Consider the following 17,112-nt stretch of genomic DNA (forward strand, 5'->3'; position numbering starts at 1 on the left):
ACCATTGGAATCTATCTAGCTATACATATGGATTAGCTATACTAGCACCAGCCACCTGTGAATTCAAGCCCTTTTCAGGATTTTAAAAGGTCAGACAGTGTTAGCACTTGAAAAAGTGATCGACAGAAAACTGCCTCTCTAAAACTTAAAGCTACATGAGAAATATGAAACAATCATACTAAATACTTTGAGACTAACGTGTTTTCTACTCGAATAACTGAACACATTTAAATTGCAATGCACTTGAAAACAGTACACAAAAATATATATATGTAAATACATGTATAAATATTCAGAATGAGGATCTAAGTTAGTATTTCTCTGTTAGAGAGATCACAGCTAAAGTCAAGTCCTAGTGATATTGCCTCAGATTGTTACCCGTATTTATAATAAGAATCCATGTCAAACTAGTTTTGATGTAATCAATGACACTCCAACTGCTCTTCTAAGTGTGCATAGTTGTCTTAAATTGGATGGTCTCTCAAATCACTGTTTGCCACAGAAATCAAAAATGATGTAATTACTTTTCATGCCTGGAAAAAAAAAAGCTGATAATTGCACTTTGTTACCTTTCCTTACTGAAATGAAAACCTCACAAGAATGAATGTAAATCTACCTACACCGTAATCTTAAAGAGCACCCATTTCTTCCTTAATCATTGACAGCACTTCTTAAGACAAGGCTCCTAAGTACAAGATGCCAGTGAAACACTAAGGCCTGCTACTCTTTAAAGTACTTTCTGAAGACACTGAGGGTACAGTTTAGCGACAGCACATTCGAAATGCCGGCCGAGGTCCCAGAGCCGATCTGGAGTCTCATACACCTTCAGCCATTCGTCAGCAATGTCATCATACTGATAAAGTGAATTTTTTCTGCTGGTTCTAAAGACATGCTCTTCAACGGTCACTTGAGTAGCTCGAACAAATAGGTGGAGTTTGTTCTGGAAAAGTACCAGCTTAAGGTATGGATTTATAGACTGATCACATGGGAAGTCTTTCTTACGAGTCCATGTATTTAGCTCAATATCATAGGCTTCTACAGTAAACACACGCTGATGATTTCCACAGGTTCCAGCTATGTAGTAGATGGAGTTCTTGTATACAGCTGCTAAGCCCTGGATTCTAGGCACAGTCATGGGAGTTAAAAAACCCCAGTAGTCTTTTTGAGGCTCATAGAAGAGGAAAAATTCTCCTAAAAAAAATGATAAACAAAAAAGTAAGATATTTGTTTTTTTTGCAATATGTTGATAATTCTAAAACCAAAGACTAAAGAGCATAATTCTTCAAATAGTTCACTTCTAAAATAAACACAGTATAAAGACAGTATCATGGTCAACCTGAATTGACACGTTCATAACAGGGAGGTATGTAGGAGGAGTACTCCAGCTTGATTCCATTTGTTCTAACCAATTAGGAAACTTTATGTTAAGCCGGCTCCAAAACAAGCATTATTACTAAGTGATAAGCCAGCAGGGATTTCTGTGGCTATGAGAAGACAACACATGGAGTTGTTCATTCAAATGGATCGTGGCTGTATTTAGTTGATGTGACTACAATGCACAGACAGAGGTTCTACAGGATAAAACATGGCTTTGATAAAATAGTAAACCGGGTTTCTGGAATGGACTTTGAATCAGTTTCTATGCTACACTGACAATAAAATGGTACACTGAGTCTTATTACCATAAAAAGAAACTTAAAAAACTTCATGGAACAATGAAATTAAAAGGTTATTTGGGTGCAAGGAAGTTTTTAGGAGGCATGCATAGCTTTTTCGTAACACATTTTGCAAGGACTTTAATGTATGGATTTCAAACATTTTTGCACAAAAATAGCTGCTTATCTTTTAATTCCATTTCCCCTCATATGAAAAAAACAGCTAAAAGAAAGCAATGAATTACAGCTTTTGTAATAAAACTGTGAAGCCTTCATGAACAATTTTTTTATCCTTCTATAGCCAGATAGTAGAACAAAAACTTGCAACTATCAGGTTTATTTATGTAAAGAAACTTTGTTTAGATTAGAAATACTTAATTCTACACTGAGCTGCCCCTTGAAAACAGTTACAAACTAGGGCTATTCCTATTTACAAATTCAAATGTGTATTTAAAAATAGTGTTGCTTTAGAGGTGCGTGTTGTAGTGCAGGGGTTTAGGTTTCCACTTGGGATGCTGGTATTCCATATAGGAGTGCCAATTCTAGCCTGGGAGGCATTGGAAAACAGCCCAAGTATTTGGGTTCCTGCCACCCATGTGGGAGACCATGATGAACTCTGCTGGCTGTTGGGTTTGACCTGTCTCAGCCTTGGCTGTCACGGGCATTTTGGGAGTAAACACGCAAATGGAGTAAACCACCCTCTGACTCTTGCATGTTGGGCACTACCCAGCTGGCTGTAAGGCCAGAGCCTTGCTGATAGCTAGGGCCGGGCCAGGTTGAACTTGGGCACTTCAGCCAGGTGTACCACATGAGCAGCAGGGCCCAAACACGTGGGCCATTTTCTGGTGTTTTTCTCAGGCCATTAGCAGGGAGCTGGTTGAGAAATGGAGCACTGAACACAAGTCGGTGCCCATGATAGATGGCAGCATCACAGATGGCATCCTTATCTGTGACACCTCAACGCTGACCCCTCTACAAATTTCTATGGAAAGTAAAGATGACACATCAAAAAAGCAGACTTTTAAAATATAAAGTTCTTTTTACAAACTAAAACTAATGATAATCAATTAAAAAATCCTTTAGGAAATCAGAATTTTCTTATATAAAGCATAATAACCTCAGACTTGATGGTCATCCCAGTTCAGGAATTCATATCATTCATTGGTATTTTGTTTTAGTATCTGCATTAACACTTGGATTTTACATTCCACGTGGGAGTGTTAAAATTAAATCCACCTCTACCAACTAACTGGTTAGCCAATAAGACATATACAGGGAAAGGATATATCCTTCAATATAATGAAACTATCTAAACATACTGAATGGATTATAAGTTGATTTTTATTTCCCATTTTTGGACCAGACCAACACCCAAATTGTTCCACACTCTAACCAAATAGAAGACTGCTCTTCTTGCCTAACGTTAAAAATATGGGCTCCTGCATTCATAGGAAATTTTAAGTCAAAGGATTAAAGCAAAGAATATAATTTTTAAAATGACAAATTTGGGTGGGAGTTTTAAAAGCATGTCTATCTTCATAGAAGCTTCCTTTTTTACCTTGTTTTACTAAAGTAGCACTTTGAGGAAAAAATATATATAACTGATTAAGAAAAATAAGAGGAATGATGTCCATATTATCTGCACTGTATTCAACATTCAAGTCATTAAATTCTATAACATATTGTTTACACAGGTGAGGATCTGGGGTGAATGTCATATGTACCATCAGGCAGTCACTTAGTTCCATTGTTTCTTTCCCAGAGTACTGATCCTACAGTTTTGTTTGTTTGTTTTTTTTTTAAGCTAAGGATATTAGATAGTCCTCGTTTATAATGGTAAAGGTAAGAAAAAGGTGATATCAGGATTTTCTGTTATGGCTGGTTATGTGAAAGAAACCAAGAAACCATGTCAACTACAGTGAAGATGAAGTTGAACTCCTTGGAAACTAATAGTATAACTTTGGGTTAATGCTCTGTTCTTCTTTTAAGCTTATAAGTTCTATTAAAAAAAAAAAAGCAGGTGTTGCATCTCTTCTTGATTATACATATATTTCTGAAGAGCAGAAATAGCCATGTACCAACTGTGCATTACTGATTGGTTTTGAAAAAGTGCTCTGAAATTGCTTTTCCCAAATGCCAAACTATACTTACTAAGAGTATTTTCAAAAATATCTATCCTGCATATTAAAACAAGAACATTAAATTCTTATAGGACCATTTACTAAAATTACTCCCTTTTGCAATCACAAAGTTTGTTTTCTTTACAGATTCTATATGGAATGGATTGTTTCAACAAACGGTTCATGAGAAGAAAGGCAGAGGTGTTCCTCAACTAACAACTAACACCTGTTCCATCCAGTGCAACAAACCACAACCTGAGTTGCTATCTGCCCCCAAAGAAGTAAGTCATTTAGGCACCTACCCTGTAAAACATAGATCTTATCTTTGTATTCCACAGCAGTATGAAATTCCATTGCAACAGGCATTGCACACACAGTTGTCCAACAATTCTCTCTGCTGTCATAGCACTCCACAGATTTTAGTGAGTTTCTTCCATCACCTTCGTAAACACGACCGCCAATTGCATACATTTTGCCAGAGCAGTACACTAGCTTGCAACCAATTCTGGCTCGCAGTAAGGATGGTTTGGATATCCATCTATTGGTGGAATGGTCATACATCCAGAAATCATTTTCTGCCTTGTGGTCAATAGAAACCTCACTGCTACTTGGCCTGTATCCTCCTGCAATGTAAATATCATTATCTGGTGAGACAAGGATACCAACTTCTCTCAGGTCATTTGGTGGTTTGCATAGTTTAAACACTCTTCCTGTGAGTATATCTAGACAAGGCACTGTTTGCTTCTTCCCTGAGTGTTTGTGGGCAGCATCAAAACATATGATCATCTCAGAAGCAGTCATCCCGAGCCTCTGTGCACAGCCACTGGTGCTGGATGGTCTCTTTTCTGCACCGCTTTTGGCGATAGCCTGTGCAAACTGAGGTGGGATTTTCTCTATAAAGGTATTTTCCATCAGAGGAAAACGAATGCATTTGGCAAAAATTTCTGGAAGTTGTACCTCTCTCTCTTTTTGTTCATGTTCAAACCACCTTATAATGCTTTCATAAACATGCTCTTCACGGTCTACATTTAAGTCATCACTGTCTAGTATGCTTATCAGCTGGTCCTTTGTCAAGTGAAGAAACTCTTGTTCTTTGGTGACACACAGAAACTTCTTACGAATGTATTCTTTTGATCGATCTCCAAGTTCCTGATGTCCATAATGATCGGCAAAGATAAAGACCCCAATACAATTCTGAGGGTCCAAGTGACTGATCATATACTTAGCACACTGGTCTTGGATGGAAGGAATCTGGAAGATGCTAGCTGCAGTGAACAAGGCTTGAACATTCGCCTCTGTCAGCATAATTCTGGAGGTGTAGGCATAGTTCAGGACTAAATCCATTGATTCAGCTTCCACACCAACTATCCTAACTTCTTTTTGAGTAGTTTCTGTAAGGCCGCTAGTGAACATGGATCTAAGAGGAAAACAATAGTATTATATATTTGTTACAAATAATTATTATGACAAATTTTTAAAGTATGAAGTTACCACAAGGACTAGCTTTACTAAAGAAATGCCTGGATACTATGAACAAAGACAAACCTGATAATCTAGCAGAACAATTTAGTGTTGCACTAAAAAACCCTATTCTGAGGTTCAGCCTGCTTCATACCAACTATGAAATAAAAAGGGGGTGGCAGTATAATACTTAAGCATACAGAGAAATATAGTCTAACACAATTTTCTCATGTTCCAGTAGAAATTACAAGGTAACCTGTGCTCAAAATGCAATTCTAGAAACTACACAGGGATTTCAAATATTACACCAAAATAAGCTTATTTCCTAATTCCGTTTTTCTACAAATTCTATGAGATGCCTAGTAAAGATTATTACTGATTATTTAGAGATATTATTCACTGATTATTTAGCAATAACAATTTGGGGCAAACTTTTTTTTAGTGAAAATATGGTACAGATATGGAACTTTGTTGACCAAACATTACACAAAAAATTTGGCTCTTTATGATTTACCTTTTGTTCGTTCATTTTAGGCTACGCTTAAACATAAAAAATCAAATGTTTTTAAAACCGCCCATAAAGCACGGACTGTAGGCACTGTAGTTTTGTTTTCAAAGTCTAGAAAGTTTAATAACTATTTAAGTAAGAAACTGACCAACACTGGTAACAAACCTGATATATTCATGTCCAGACCCCTCCCACTTTAAGTGATGGTATGAAAAATATCCTTAAATAGTTAGATTTCCAGTCACTTTTCAAGTTTCCATCCCTATATAAAATTATTTCTTAAATGTTGTAAAAGACACAATGCATCTACATGTAAATTTTAGAATCACACAGGCTTCCTTTGATGACTGAAAACTTGATCTTCCTAGCTGCTTTTCAATTGTTGTTGAGTCTTTTGACTCACCTAAACAGCTACCAATTAAAAAGAAAAATAAACCCTTCATTACACAGCTATTAACTCCCCAAGGAGAACATTAGCACATATTCCTTTATCCTGGCAATTCCTGACTTAAATAAGTCCAATAACAGGACTGACACTTGGTGAGTTCTGAATTCCAACAGGTCCTGCGTGTGAATTCCACATAAAAGACAGCACTTCCTCACAGGAAATGCTAAGAGGAAAACATTTCTAATAATCACAGAAAACAACAAGATAGTCATGCCAGATTTCCAGCCAGTCTAACTTTTCGCCAGTGATGGAACACTCAGAAAATATTAAGTATAACTTTCTAGATCCCACAAAAGGAAAAACACTAACACAAAAAAACTTGTGTATGATCATTTCTAGGAAGAGTTAAGACGCAAATTCTCATATAGCCAAATATCTTCATGTGAAAGTATATTTCTTATAACTAAAGTTTCCCAACCTTTTGTTTTACTTCCTACTGTAGCATATTTCTTTTAAAGCTTTGTCGTCAAAACTAATTTTAATTCAACATATTTAAGTGACAGCATAAAATTCAGTAAAATAAACACTTTCACTTTGAAGTCTTATTTTTTCTTACTTTTTTTTTTTTGCATCCAATCGTAATATAAAATAATATAGCCTGAAAGGAGATTTTAAAGAGCACTCACTCCAAACCAGTTATTTTCCTCAGAAATATATACAGATAGTGACTAACAAGCCCGGCTCTGGAATCAAATCCAGCCTCTGCCATTTACTAGTCAGAACAATTCAGACAGGTCACTTAACCTCACTGGGCTTCAGGTTATTGATCTCTAAAGTGGGAGTAACTGTACAGAGGCAGGATGGTAAAGATTACTGAAACAACACTAAAGCAAAGGAAGCCTAAAGCTCAGTAAATAAACTGTGACCAATATCCAATGTGGTGTTCCAAAAAAAAAAAAAGAATCACAGAAAATGCACAAGAGCAGACAAGTAGATTTCAAAATCATTCTGCACTAAAATAAACTTATCTTTTAATTCCATTTTTCCATAAACTTTTTGAAGTACACACTTATTTAAAACATAAATGACCCCACCATATTTAACGCACAGACAGCGTAGCTAAATCTTATCAGTAGTTTCCAGTACCAGCTTATAAATATGTAAGTTCTACCCCCAGTCCCACCTCTAGTTCACTGTCTTGTCATGATTAATACTTCGTAGCCCACTGACCTACCCTGGGCAAGTCTAAATGATTCTATCACAAATATCAGTCCAAGTAACTACATTTAAGCCAGTATTCTGAGAAAGAGGAACCAAAACTACACTCTGGAACATCACACTATGTGCTCTCTGAAACGATCAAGTATTTTCAAAAGGAAAACAGTGCCTTTATGGCTGAGAAAATGATTTCACTGTTATTAATGCAGTTTGAAAACGAAAGACCTAAAAAAAGTGATCATTTGAAACAAAATAAACTCTAGTAGGAAAGAAACTGCCTTTTTTCACTGACCTTTTCTTAAAGTACAAAGTTCTTTTTCAAACCTAAACATTTTAAGTTTTACTTCCCAAATTTATGATGAACAAAGATTAATATGATTGCAAACTGTCAACTATATAAAATACATCTGGAAATCTTTGAAACAATCATTGGTTTGGGACTTAAGACCCAGGGAAACTGTATTTCATTCACTGTTATTCTCGTCTATTGAGTCTCACAATTTTAAAACAATCTGTTGAACAGTAGTTAGTTTTAAAGGAAACAGGCTACCAATGTTTACACATCATGAGTAACTTTTTGGAACAAATTACTACATCAGTGCTGTCCAATAAAACTTTCAGTAAAACTGTTCATTAATACTTTAAGTGGAATTGTTGTTTATTAGTCTGCCCAATATGGCATTTACTAACTACATGCGGCCATCCAGCACTTGAAACTTGTATGTTGTACTTAAGGAAATGAGCTTTTTCATTTAATTTAAAATAACTGAAGTGTAAGTAGCCACGTGTGGTTAGTGACTGCCACATTGCACAGTGCTTGTGCAGTTTTCTGGTTATTTGCTCTGCATGAACACAGTTCAGTAAGTTAACAAACCCACTTGATGAACTTTACAAGAATCCTTTCGGGTCGAAAACAAAGGATGATTACAGCTGTTCTCAGGAAAAGAGCTCATCGGTAGCTTTTTAGTGCAGCTCAATGTTAACAATCAAGGGGATTACACCGAAAAGGGCGGGGGACCTGGTGCAGAACTTGTCCACGTTTCTACCGTCGTCATACCTGAAGTAAGGGCTGATTGCAGCAAGAACGTTTCTATGACAGGAAAATGTTTTCCCGTGATCCACTTCCACTATAATGTCTGTCAACTGTCCTTGATCGTACATTGTTTTGAGTTGCTTAAGAATACTGCACGCATGGAAGGGGTCCATGGCATCGCTGGCAGTGTCTGAAGATGGAATCCCATTCGGTGTTGGGGAACACTTACTTAAATCTAGGAAAGAAATTATACAACCAGAGGAAGTTGGAGCCAACCACGGGCGTCGCGGGAAGGTTCGCTGCGCGTAGCCTTGGCTTCTTCCCCCTCCCTCCCACCCCACCCTACCCCACCCCCTCCCGCTACACAAAATCACGTAGATGGACACACACTCGGCGTCGGGAGACCGCGAGTGTGGGGGACGGTGGGAACCGGAGGGCGGCCAGCGAGTCCCGAGGCCCGCCTGCTCCCGCCGGAGCCCCGGCGAGCCCGCTGCCCTGCGCTCGCGGACTGACCGCGCCGGCAGCGCCCGCGGACACCCCGCCGACACCCCGCCGACAGCCGGAGGGCAGCAGCCTCGCGAGGGCACGTCGGAGGAGGATGGCGTCCGCCGCTGCCCCCCTCAGCCGCCTCGCCAACAGGTCGCGGCAACGGGCGGGTACCCAGCCTGCCCATCCCCGTCGGCTCGGACCGCCCACTGCCCTCCACGCCATTCATCCTCCCCTCCCCGGGGTTCCCTCCACCTCTCCATCCTTCTCTCCGGCTCCTCGTCGTGACCGCCTCAACTCGCAGTTTGTGTCTCGCTTCGGCTCGCCTGCCCCTCAACCCTCTTCACACCGCCTTAGCCACATGCGACCCACCTGCCGACGCGGCCATTTCTCGAAGGGACCCTCGCTCTAGCTATTTAAAGAGGAAATGTCATTTCGCTCCTCGAGCTCCCGGGTTCCGGCCCTTCTAAGCTTCCCCTAACCAATGGGGTGGCCTTTGCATCAGGCTCCGCCCCTGATCTTCTAATCCCTGGCGATGATTGGCCAACATGCGGGCACTTGCCCGATGGGAAATGTAGTTTTATCGCCTTCGCTCCCGCGTGGTCCCGGTCGGGCGGAGGACGAAGCCGGGGATCCTTATTGGGTGTTTCGGGCGGAGGTGGCGAGCTGGGAGCCCGCCAGCCTGTGTCCATGGGGAGCGCAACGTCTGCCGGGAGTGGTAGTCTTCTGACAGAAGAGAGCTGTCATTCTGAGGGGCTAAGGGTAGGGTGAGATTCGGAAGTGCGAATTTCCCTGTTGAGGCCTCTCTCAGGCCCTTCCTCTCCCCCACCCCCTAAAGCCTGTACCCTCATTCCCTGAACTTCCTGCCAAGGGCTGGCTTCCGCAGTGAAAGCAAGCTGTACGTGAGGGCTGTGAAGCGGGGAGGGGGGAGGAAATTGAGGTGGGGGGAGGGGAAGTCAGGAGGGCAGTTGTCCAAAAATGCAAAGGAAATCTGACACCCCACCCTGAGGAAAAATATGAAGAGGCCCCAAGGCTGGCCGTCTGGAATGAGTCACCTGTGACACCCAGCTGGAGTAGCATCGGCTTGGCCTGGTGCTCCGTTTTCCACAGATTCACTTGGTTTGGTTACAGGGGCTGCTTTCTCTAGCACAAACGATGCCTGTTTCACTTTTAAGACCATCTAGAACCCTATAGAGGGATTACAGGATGTTTCCCTTCAGCTCGTGGGGAAATCGGGAGTTTGGGATACTAAGTCGCTTGGAATTTCCTTGGAAGAATTATTGGAGAGAGTCGGAGGGTGGACGGAGGGCGATTCCTGATACCCTGGCTTTCCGTTCCCTCCCTGTAGGAATTTAGATAAGACCCTTCCAACACTGGAGCACTTAAATCCTCTATCTGCAACAAGTGAATCATGATCTGTTTTCTATTTGTTTCATGCATTGCTATCTTTTTTGTAGGAAATCAGAAATTATATGGACTAATGTTGTGCATTTCTGGCATCCAACAGGCTACTTGGCACGTTAAAGATGCTTAAAGTTTGTTTAAAAAACAACGGCCAAATTTTGGCAATGCTAAACCTTTGAAATGTAAGGAAGTATTATCAAGGAATAAAGAATTAATGCTGGTGCCTAACTTTGTAACAATGTGAAGATCCAACAGCTGAACTTCTTGATAAATGATCTTGAAACTTAAGTTGTGGTGAAGATACAGAAAATAATGAAAAAACAATCCAGTGTTTCCTGAGTATGCTGATAAAAGGCTCACACAAATTAACGAAAAACATCGTTTCCTTGAGAATGAGGCTTAGGGACATTTACATGAACTAATAATTCCTCTTTGTAGAAACCATGTCTGCACAGTTCTGCATGGACGAAATTGATTTACATTTTGTCATTCATAACCTTAAATTTCCATTTCCATTACCTCAGTTGATTAAAATACTGGTGTTTTTGTTCACAACACCTTTGATGGTACTTTTAAAAATCAATCTTAGGATTGTCAGATTTAACAAATTAATACAGAGCATGAATTCCTGGGACAGACTTAAACTAAGATGCCAATTACTGGTTATATGAAATTGAAATTCAATTGAGTACTGTACTTTATCTGACAGCCTTTGCAAACCTGTTTAATGCGGGAGTTCTGTCAGGCTTATGTAGCCACCAGTAAGCCGTAAGAGAAGTGGCTAGTTTTCTGCCACAATAATAACGCTTAGTACTACATTTGTATTTACCATTATTGGCGAGAAAAAGGAAAAATAACAACAGGAGGTAAAAGAACAATGTAGGATGAATCTAGGTAAAGTATATATAGAAATGTATTGCATTATAATTTAAGTTCTCTTATACATTTAAATATCATTCAAACTTAAGAAAACCAAAATAATTGAAATAAAATAATAAAAACAGCAGAGAAAAATGTTGCCAGGAGAGAATAAAGACAAAATCAGATATGTGTGTATAAGTATTATGATATTGGCAATAAAACACTAGATAGATTCTAACGTTAGAAACTTACATTCTTATTAGAAAATTTAACAAATACCATGAATAACATTTCCTGTAATTAATATGTTTAGAACTCTTAATTATATGGGGCTACTAAAATTCAGAACAGTTTTTAAAATTGACCAATATTCTTTTTCTATAATTCTCACATAATTGACAAACCTGGCAATATTATTTGATTAGTTGAAGAAATAGTTTTGATTCTTGTACTCACAAGGAGTTCTGAGATGGAACACAATGCAAAGAAAAAAAGCTAGTGAAAGCAGAAATAGAAAAAAGTGAAGATTAATAAGGATAAGATTGTTATTTATTTGCCTAAGTAGACTGACTCAATTATACTGGGAAGATGGTGTGATACAGTAAACATGCCATCATTAAATGTGTTTTCAAGTTGGAGCCTTTCAAATTGAGCCAATAGTCCCACAAATATCTCTTCAAAAATATTTGTTAATATTGCAAAGGAAGTTCTGTTTCAGAGCTGATACCAAATTGCCACAGGCTACAGCATTGTTTTTCAAATCGTTCTATTTTCAAATTTAATAAGCTCAAACTGAATCTATTATCAACCTGGAAAGCAGCAACAAATAAGTCCACTTTCTTCTCAGTGTTCTAAGTGCTATCTTGTGCTCTGAAGCAATTTGTTCATGTATTCAGTTTAATGTAAAACTCTAAGGATAAAAATACGAGGAAAAAAGCTTTATTCTTTCAATGTTTATTATATAGTAGCCAAAAGCAAAGAATATTACTATAATTATCATTGACATTTAAATTCTGTCATTCTGTAAGTATGGTTACTTTGCATTTAAACTCTAGCAAAGCTGAGGATTATCAACTCAGTAAACTTGGAAAATGAAAGTTTTCAATAGCCTTATTCTACTTCCACTTGAAGAGAATGACTTGGAGCAGTTATCAGCTGTGCTCAAAGCTGCTGCCAATAACCCCACACAATACAAAAATGATAGCAGTCTAATGAAGAAGGTGTGAAAGCAAATAAAGTTCACTTCTGCAAATCGATTCTGCAGCTTTCCAATTTCCCTGTTCAGTACTGATGGAGGCTGTGAAATTGACCAGAGATATATTAAATGAAAGTAGAGAGTACTTGGCAATACTTTTTAGCAATGATATTATAGTCTGTTTATCCTTCTTAGCCTATTGCTCCGATCTTCTTGATATCCTCAATGTGACATTTTGGCCTCACTGAAGATTTTTTGGGTTAGTTAGTGTTTGGTGTAAAATAACAAGAAAATTGTTCCACTGTAAATGTAATGCAATATCAGATCCATTTTGTATATTATCTGGTTTCTTTCAAATATGAAACTCTAAATACATATTAACATTAAGTGTGCTGATTGGGCACTCCTGGACGTTATTGTATTTTTATTCCCTTTGAGAAGATGTGAAGATTCGACAAGGTAACAACTATAAAACTACATTTTGTGAATCATTGAATTTTAATCACTCAGAAGAATGTTAAAAGCACATTATTTCAGCCTTTAGCTATATGTGAAAAAGAAAACGATTGTGAAAGTTGTAACAAAAATATTCAATTCTTCAAAACCATTTGTTGTTACCTGCACTCTGAATTCTGGGCAGCAATATGAAGAAATGTCCATGATACCAAAAGAGATTGATATAAATATACATACATACACACATAGGAGAGTCCTAACTTTAAAAGCTGATTAGATTATCTATGGCAATAAAATGTTTGCATGTGAAAATCAACGATAAAAATGGGAACTAAAGGCAGACACTAGTGAGCACACAGTACTTCATGCATGGATAAGGATTTCAGAAGAGATGAAGGGATTCTGTTCAGCTGGTATGGGACTCATTTTGTTCATCAAAAACAATGGCGTTTTCTTAATTGTTCACTTTATCTTGGCTTTATGAAGAGGGTAAATCATGAATTCTTTCATACTTTAATATTGATAGAACTTAATTCAGGAGTTAAACATGGGAGATTATTGGTGATATGTTTTATCTGCTTCATTTAATTTCATGTTCTAGTTAAATTTTATAAGAACAAATCTTATTTATAAGAAGACAAACTAGAATTTCATTAACTTGCTCATAGTCATAGGTTGGTCTCTTAACTCCAAAGTTCCCTGGGAATATAACAGATACTGAAAATGAGGTATTATAGGATTTTGTCCCCATTAAACATGTTTAGTTATGTGTCAAACATGAGATCTATTAATATCTGTAAAAGGAAGGTACTATTTAAATTGATTTGAGTTTTTTTTTCTCTAAGGAGAATAAAAGGAAAGATGACAGATTTAGGGCTCATGTATTAAACTATTTAACTTTGTTACACCAAACTGATAATTTTATTTACTTCTTTTTAGGGAAAGACAGATCTTCAATTTGCTGGTTCACCCCTCAAATGGCCTCTGTGCTGGAGCTGGCCCTATCTGAAGCCAGAAGCCAGTAGCTTCTGGGTTCCCTACATGGGTACAGGAGCCTAAGCACTTGGGCCATCTTCTGCTGCTTTCCCAGACACATTAACAACGAGCTGGATCAGAAGTGGAGCAGCCAGAGCACTCAGAGGATGCTGGTACCAAAAATAGCGGCTTTATTTGCTGCATTACTGAACTGGCCCTCAAACTGATCATTTTTAAGGTATAGTATTTGATATCTTTTTCTTCCAATTAAAAAATAAAAATCAAGCATTAAGAGCTAATATCTGTTGAACTGACTATGCTTCACTCTTCTGCAAACTGAATAGTGTACAACATTGGATACTCCTACCAAGACCTTAATATCGTAAAAAAAAAAAAAATCAAATTCAAAATACTTGTTAAAGCTAAAGCCATCAGCATGCTTCTGTTTGAAGATTACCTTAAAGCCCAATGGGGCTAATGACCTTAAGCCCTAATTGTTAGTTCTTTCTAACCCCAGGCATGATCTGACTTTTTCTTTTTTTTCAAAGCTCAAAGAACCAGTAAAAAATTAAATATAGGGAATGTCAGTAGGCGGTAGTCATCGAGTACAGGTATAAGAAGGAAAATTCACAGAGAGTAAGGATCAGGTATTTGGGAAGTACCTTAAACACAATCAAAGGAAAATAAATAGAGGTTAGGCATACTGTGTTTTAATCCTCAAAATAATCATAGAAGACAAATCTATTGATATACTACAATAATTTCAAGCAAATGTATTTTCTGTTCCATTTGTCCCACAGGGTTTTTTTGTTAAGTTTTTATTCTCAGAATTGTTGACAGTTTTGACCAGATAATTCTTGGGGTTGGAGGACCTAGAAGAATCTCCTGGCTCCTGGCTTCAGATTGGCTCAGTTCTGGCCATTTAGAAAACTTGGGGAGTGAATCAGCAGACAGGAGATATTTCTCTCTGTCTCTCCTTCTCTTCGTAAATATAATTTTTCAATAAAAATAAATAAATCTTAAAAAAGAAAGAAAAGCGGATTTTACAGAGGAGAGCTCCAAATTTTCCACCTGCTTGTTCACTCCCCAGTGGCCACAACAGCCACAGTTGAGTCGATACAAAGCCGGGAGCTTCTTCCAGGTCTCCTACGCAGGCAAGCCCCTGCTGCTTTCCTAGGTCATAAGCAGAGAGCTGGATAGGCAGTGGAGCAGCCAGGGCGGGAACCAGTGCCCATGTAGGATATAAGTGCCTTGGGCAGAGGAATAGTCCGAGCTGCTGCCATCTCAGCCCCAGAAGACAAATTTTGGTTCTTGGTTTTTTAAAAAGCTTGTTTCATATTGTAAGCTTCAAGCTTGAGCTTTGCAGAACGAACACTCCAGAATGGAAGACGTGAGGCCTGATGAAAAGATATTTGTGGGCTGTTGCTTGTGATTCACAGTGCAGACCCTGGTGCAGCAGTATGTTCATCTTGATGGCTTGAGAGAATGCACACAGCTTGGGGTCTCAGAAACAGCTTAAGAAAGCTTCCACTATGTTTGGAATGTACTGAATCAATAAATTGTTCATTTTTTTACACCTGTGTTAGCCCACACCCTCCCCCCCTCAGCCAAAGTTTGTAGTGTGAATACAATCCAAACACTTTATTAATTACTCTGCCTCACACAGGTCAAGCAGCAAGCCTCAGCCAAGTTGGAAAGTCTCTTATTTACTAGGTTCCCGTAATCACAGGAGAAATTTAATTGCTATGTGAATTCTTCATCAAAAAAAAAAAATCAGCCCCTTTCACACCTGCTCCTTATGACTAGCGGCCCTTTTTCCGTTCATTCTCTGGCCTGTATTTGTTAAGTAAATGACTTTGTTCTAGAGGAATACAAGCTTATGTCTTTAGAAGCGAAGGCCATGGTCTGTATAACCTGCCATCACATGATCTGGCATAAATAATGGGTCTGAAAGTACCTACACACAGAGGAGTGAAGCAAGCCCAGCAAACTGTTACCCTTTTCACCATTGGAATAGCTGATAGAAAATCAGTGTGCTACTCCTGCAGATTAAAATGTTTTCAAGTTAAAAAGTAAAGAAAGAAAAACCTGAGATTATAGGAAGAAAGAAGTCCTATTAAGTTGGAGCTACTGCAATGAAATGAGAAAATTAGTTTTTAAAGAATATTTTGCATAAATAAAATAGTATTTGGATACAATGGAAAGCAGAATTGGTACTGCTCCTCTCCCCACGGAGTTCTTTCAACCATTTTGATGGATAAATTCCAGATTTGGCCACATAATATCAAGTAGTCTTCACCTTACCAAGAAAAAGGGCATACAGGAGGTGGTGAAAATAAAGGTCTGTTTTTTTAAATGATAATTTAGTCGGAGTTGACTTTGACTTATCAACATTGTGCACGAAATTACTAGACTAGCTGGCCAGAAATTGTACTAAGAGAAAAAGTGTTTGGTGGAAAGGGGGCTTGGTGCGTAGGAGACCTAGCTTTTCACTGTTGCAAATTGTACCTTAGAGACCTCCTTATTGAATACTATGGTAAAATGAAATTGAATCCTCCAAATTCCTATGCTGAAGCCCTAACGTCCCAATGGGATGATTTTTTTAAAAATGAGGCTATCAGGAAATAATTAGGTCTGAATTAAGTCGGTGAAGGTGGGCCTTTGTGATGGGATTCATTCACTTTTTCTACTCCCTTCCCTCACCCCACATGTGACAACGAAACGAGAAAGAAGAATGGCCATCTGGAAATTACAAAGGAAATTCTCAGTGGAACCTGGCCACATTAGCACCTGGACCTCCAGGCTCCAGAACTGTGAAAACAGCAAACAACAAAGCCCACATTTCTGTTGTATGAGCTGAGCAGGCTACACTATTCTGTCATGGCAGCCCAGGCTTTCTAAGACAATTGTGAAATATTTGTTATGAGAGCTGATAGGAACTGCAGAAGAGATGGAGGATGGTGTAAATTACAAGGTTAATACTTCATACATAATGAAGCTAGCTTATGCTGGATTTCCACATGGTGAATAGCTCTGTTTAAAAATTTAAAACACATGCAAATGAGGAGCTATATTAACACAAACTGGTTACAGACTTTTCTTGAACTTGGTCTAGCCCACTTATGTCTGGTCCATGTCCATTTATATAAAAAAAAGCAGTTGTTTTTGTACAGCTTTGTGTGGCTAACATTTAAGGATTGTGACATTTCTGCATCTGGAACACTGATATGATTGTACTGTAAAATTCTGGAAGAGCTGATGTTGAAACCATAGTCCAAGCAGAGGAATCAGAGTTGTTGCATTGTCTGATTTCTTTCAAGGCTTTTTTGCCTTCTTATTTCAGTCAGTTTTC

At 38.5% G+C, this 17,112-nt stretch overlaps 1 protein-coding gene and 1 long non-coding RNA gene across 3 annotated transcripts in view; one reads left to right on the forward strand and one right to left on the reverse strand.

The window, feature by feature from the left end:
* LOC131482826 (uncharacterized) overlaps nt 1-13,998 on the forward strand; it is a 91,836-nt gene extending 77,838 nt beyond the window's left edge. Inside the window, exons 4-5 of the long non-coding RNA XR_009247330.1 lie at nt 3,923-4,056; nt 13,725-13,998. This is a non-coding gene — a long non-coding RNA (uncharacterized LOC131482826). The remainder of the gene's footprint in view (nt 1-3,922; nt 4,057-13,724) is intronic.
* On the reverse strand, nt 522-9,374 carry KBTBD8 (kelch repeat and BTB domain containing 8). Of its 2 annotated transcripts, none has more exons than XM_004581599.4 (4): nt 9,242-9,374; nt 8,408-8,618; nt 4,078-5,192; nt 522-1,191 (listed from the first exon to the last, which is right to left on the reverse strand). In XM_004581599.4, exons 1-4 carry the CDS (start codon nt 9,255-9,257, stop codon nt 728-730), a joined length of 1,806 nt encoding a protein of 601 aa, XP_004581656.2. In that variant the 5' UTR covers nt 9,258-9,374; the 3' UTR covers nt 522-727. The 2 variants fall into 2 exon arrangements, with proteins under 2 accessions (XP_004581656.2, XP_058534503.1); XM_058678520.1 differs by lacking the exon at nt 9,242-9,374 and adding an exon at nt 8,897-9,084.
* Nucleotides 13,999-17,112: the final 3,114 nt, after the last annotated feature.

Source organism: Ochotona princeps, chromosome 21 (genome assembly GCF_030435755.1).
Source record: "Ochotona princeps isolate mOchPri1 chromosome 21, mOchPri1.hap1, whole genome shotgun sequence".
In the NCBI taxonomy this organism is placed as follows: Eukaryota; Metazoa; Chordata; class Mammalia; order Lagomorpha; family Ochotonidae; genus Ochotona; species Ochotona princeps.

What these genes read in the sequence shown, in the direction of transcription:
- KBTBD8 (XM_058678520.1), bottom strand. Translation starts at nt 9,056, where the DNA reads ATGGGCAGGCTGGGTACCCGCCCGTTGCCGCGACCTGTTGGCGAGGCG. An exon ending in CCGCGGGCGCTGCCGGCGCG is followed by an intron (nt 8,619 to 8,896) that starts GTCAGTCCGCGA and finishes TTTCTTTCCTAG; the next exon opens with ATTTAAGTAAGTGTTCCCCA. An exon ending in GCAATCAGCCCTTACTTCAG is followed by an intron (nt 5,193 to 8,407) that starts GTATGACGACGG and finishes TTTTCCTCTTAG; the next exon opens with ATCCATGTTCACTAGCGGCC.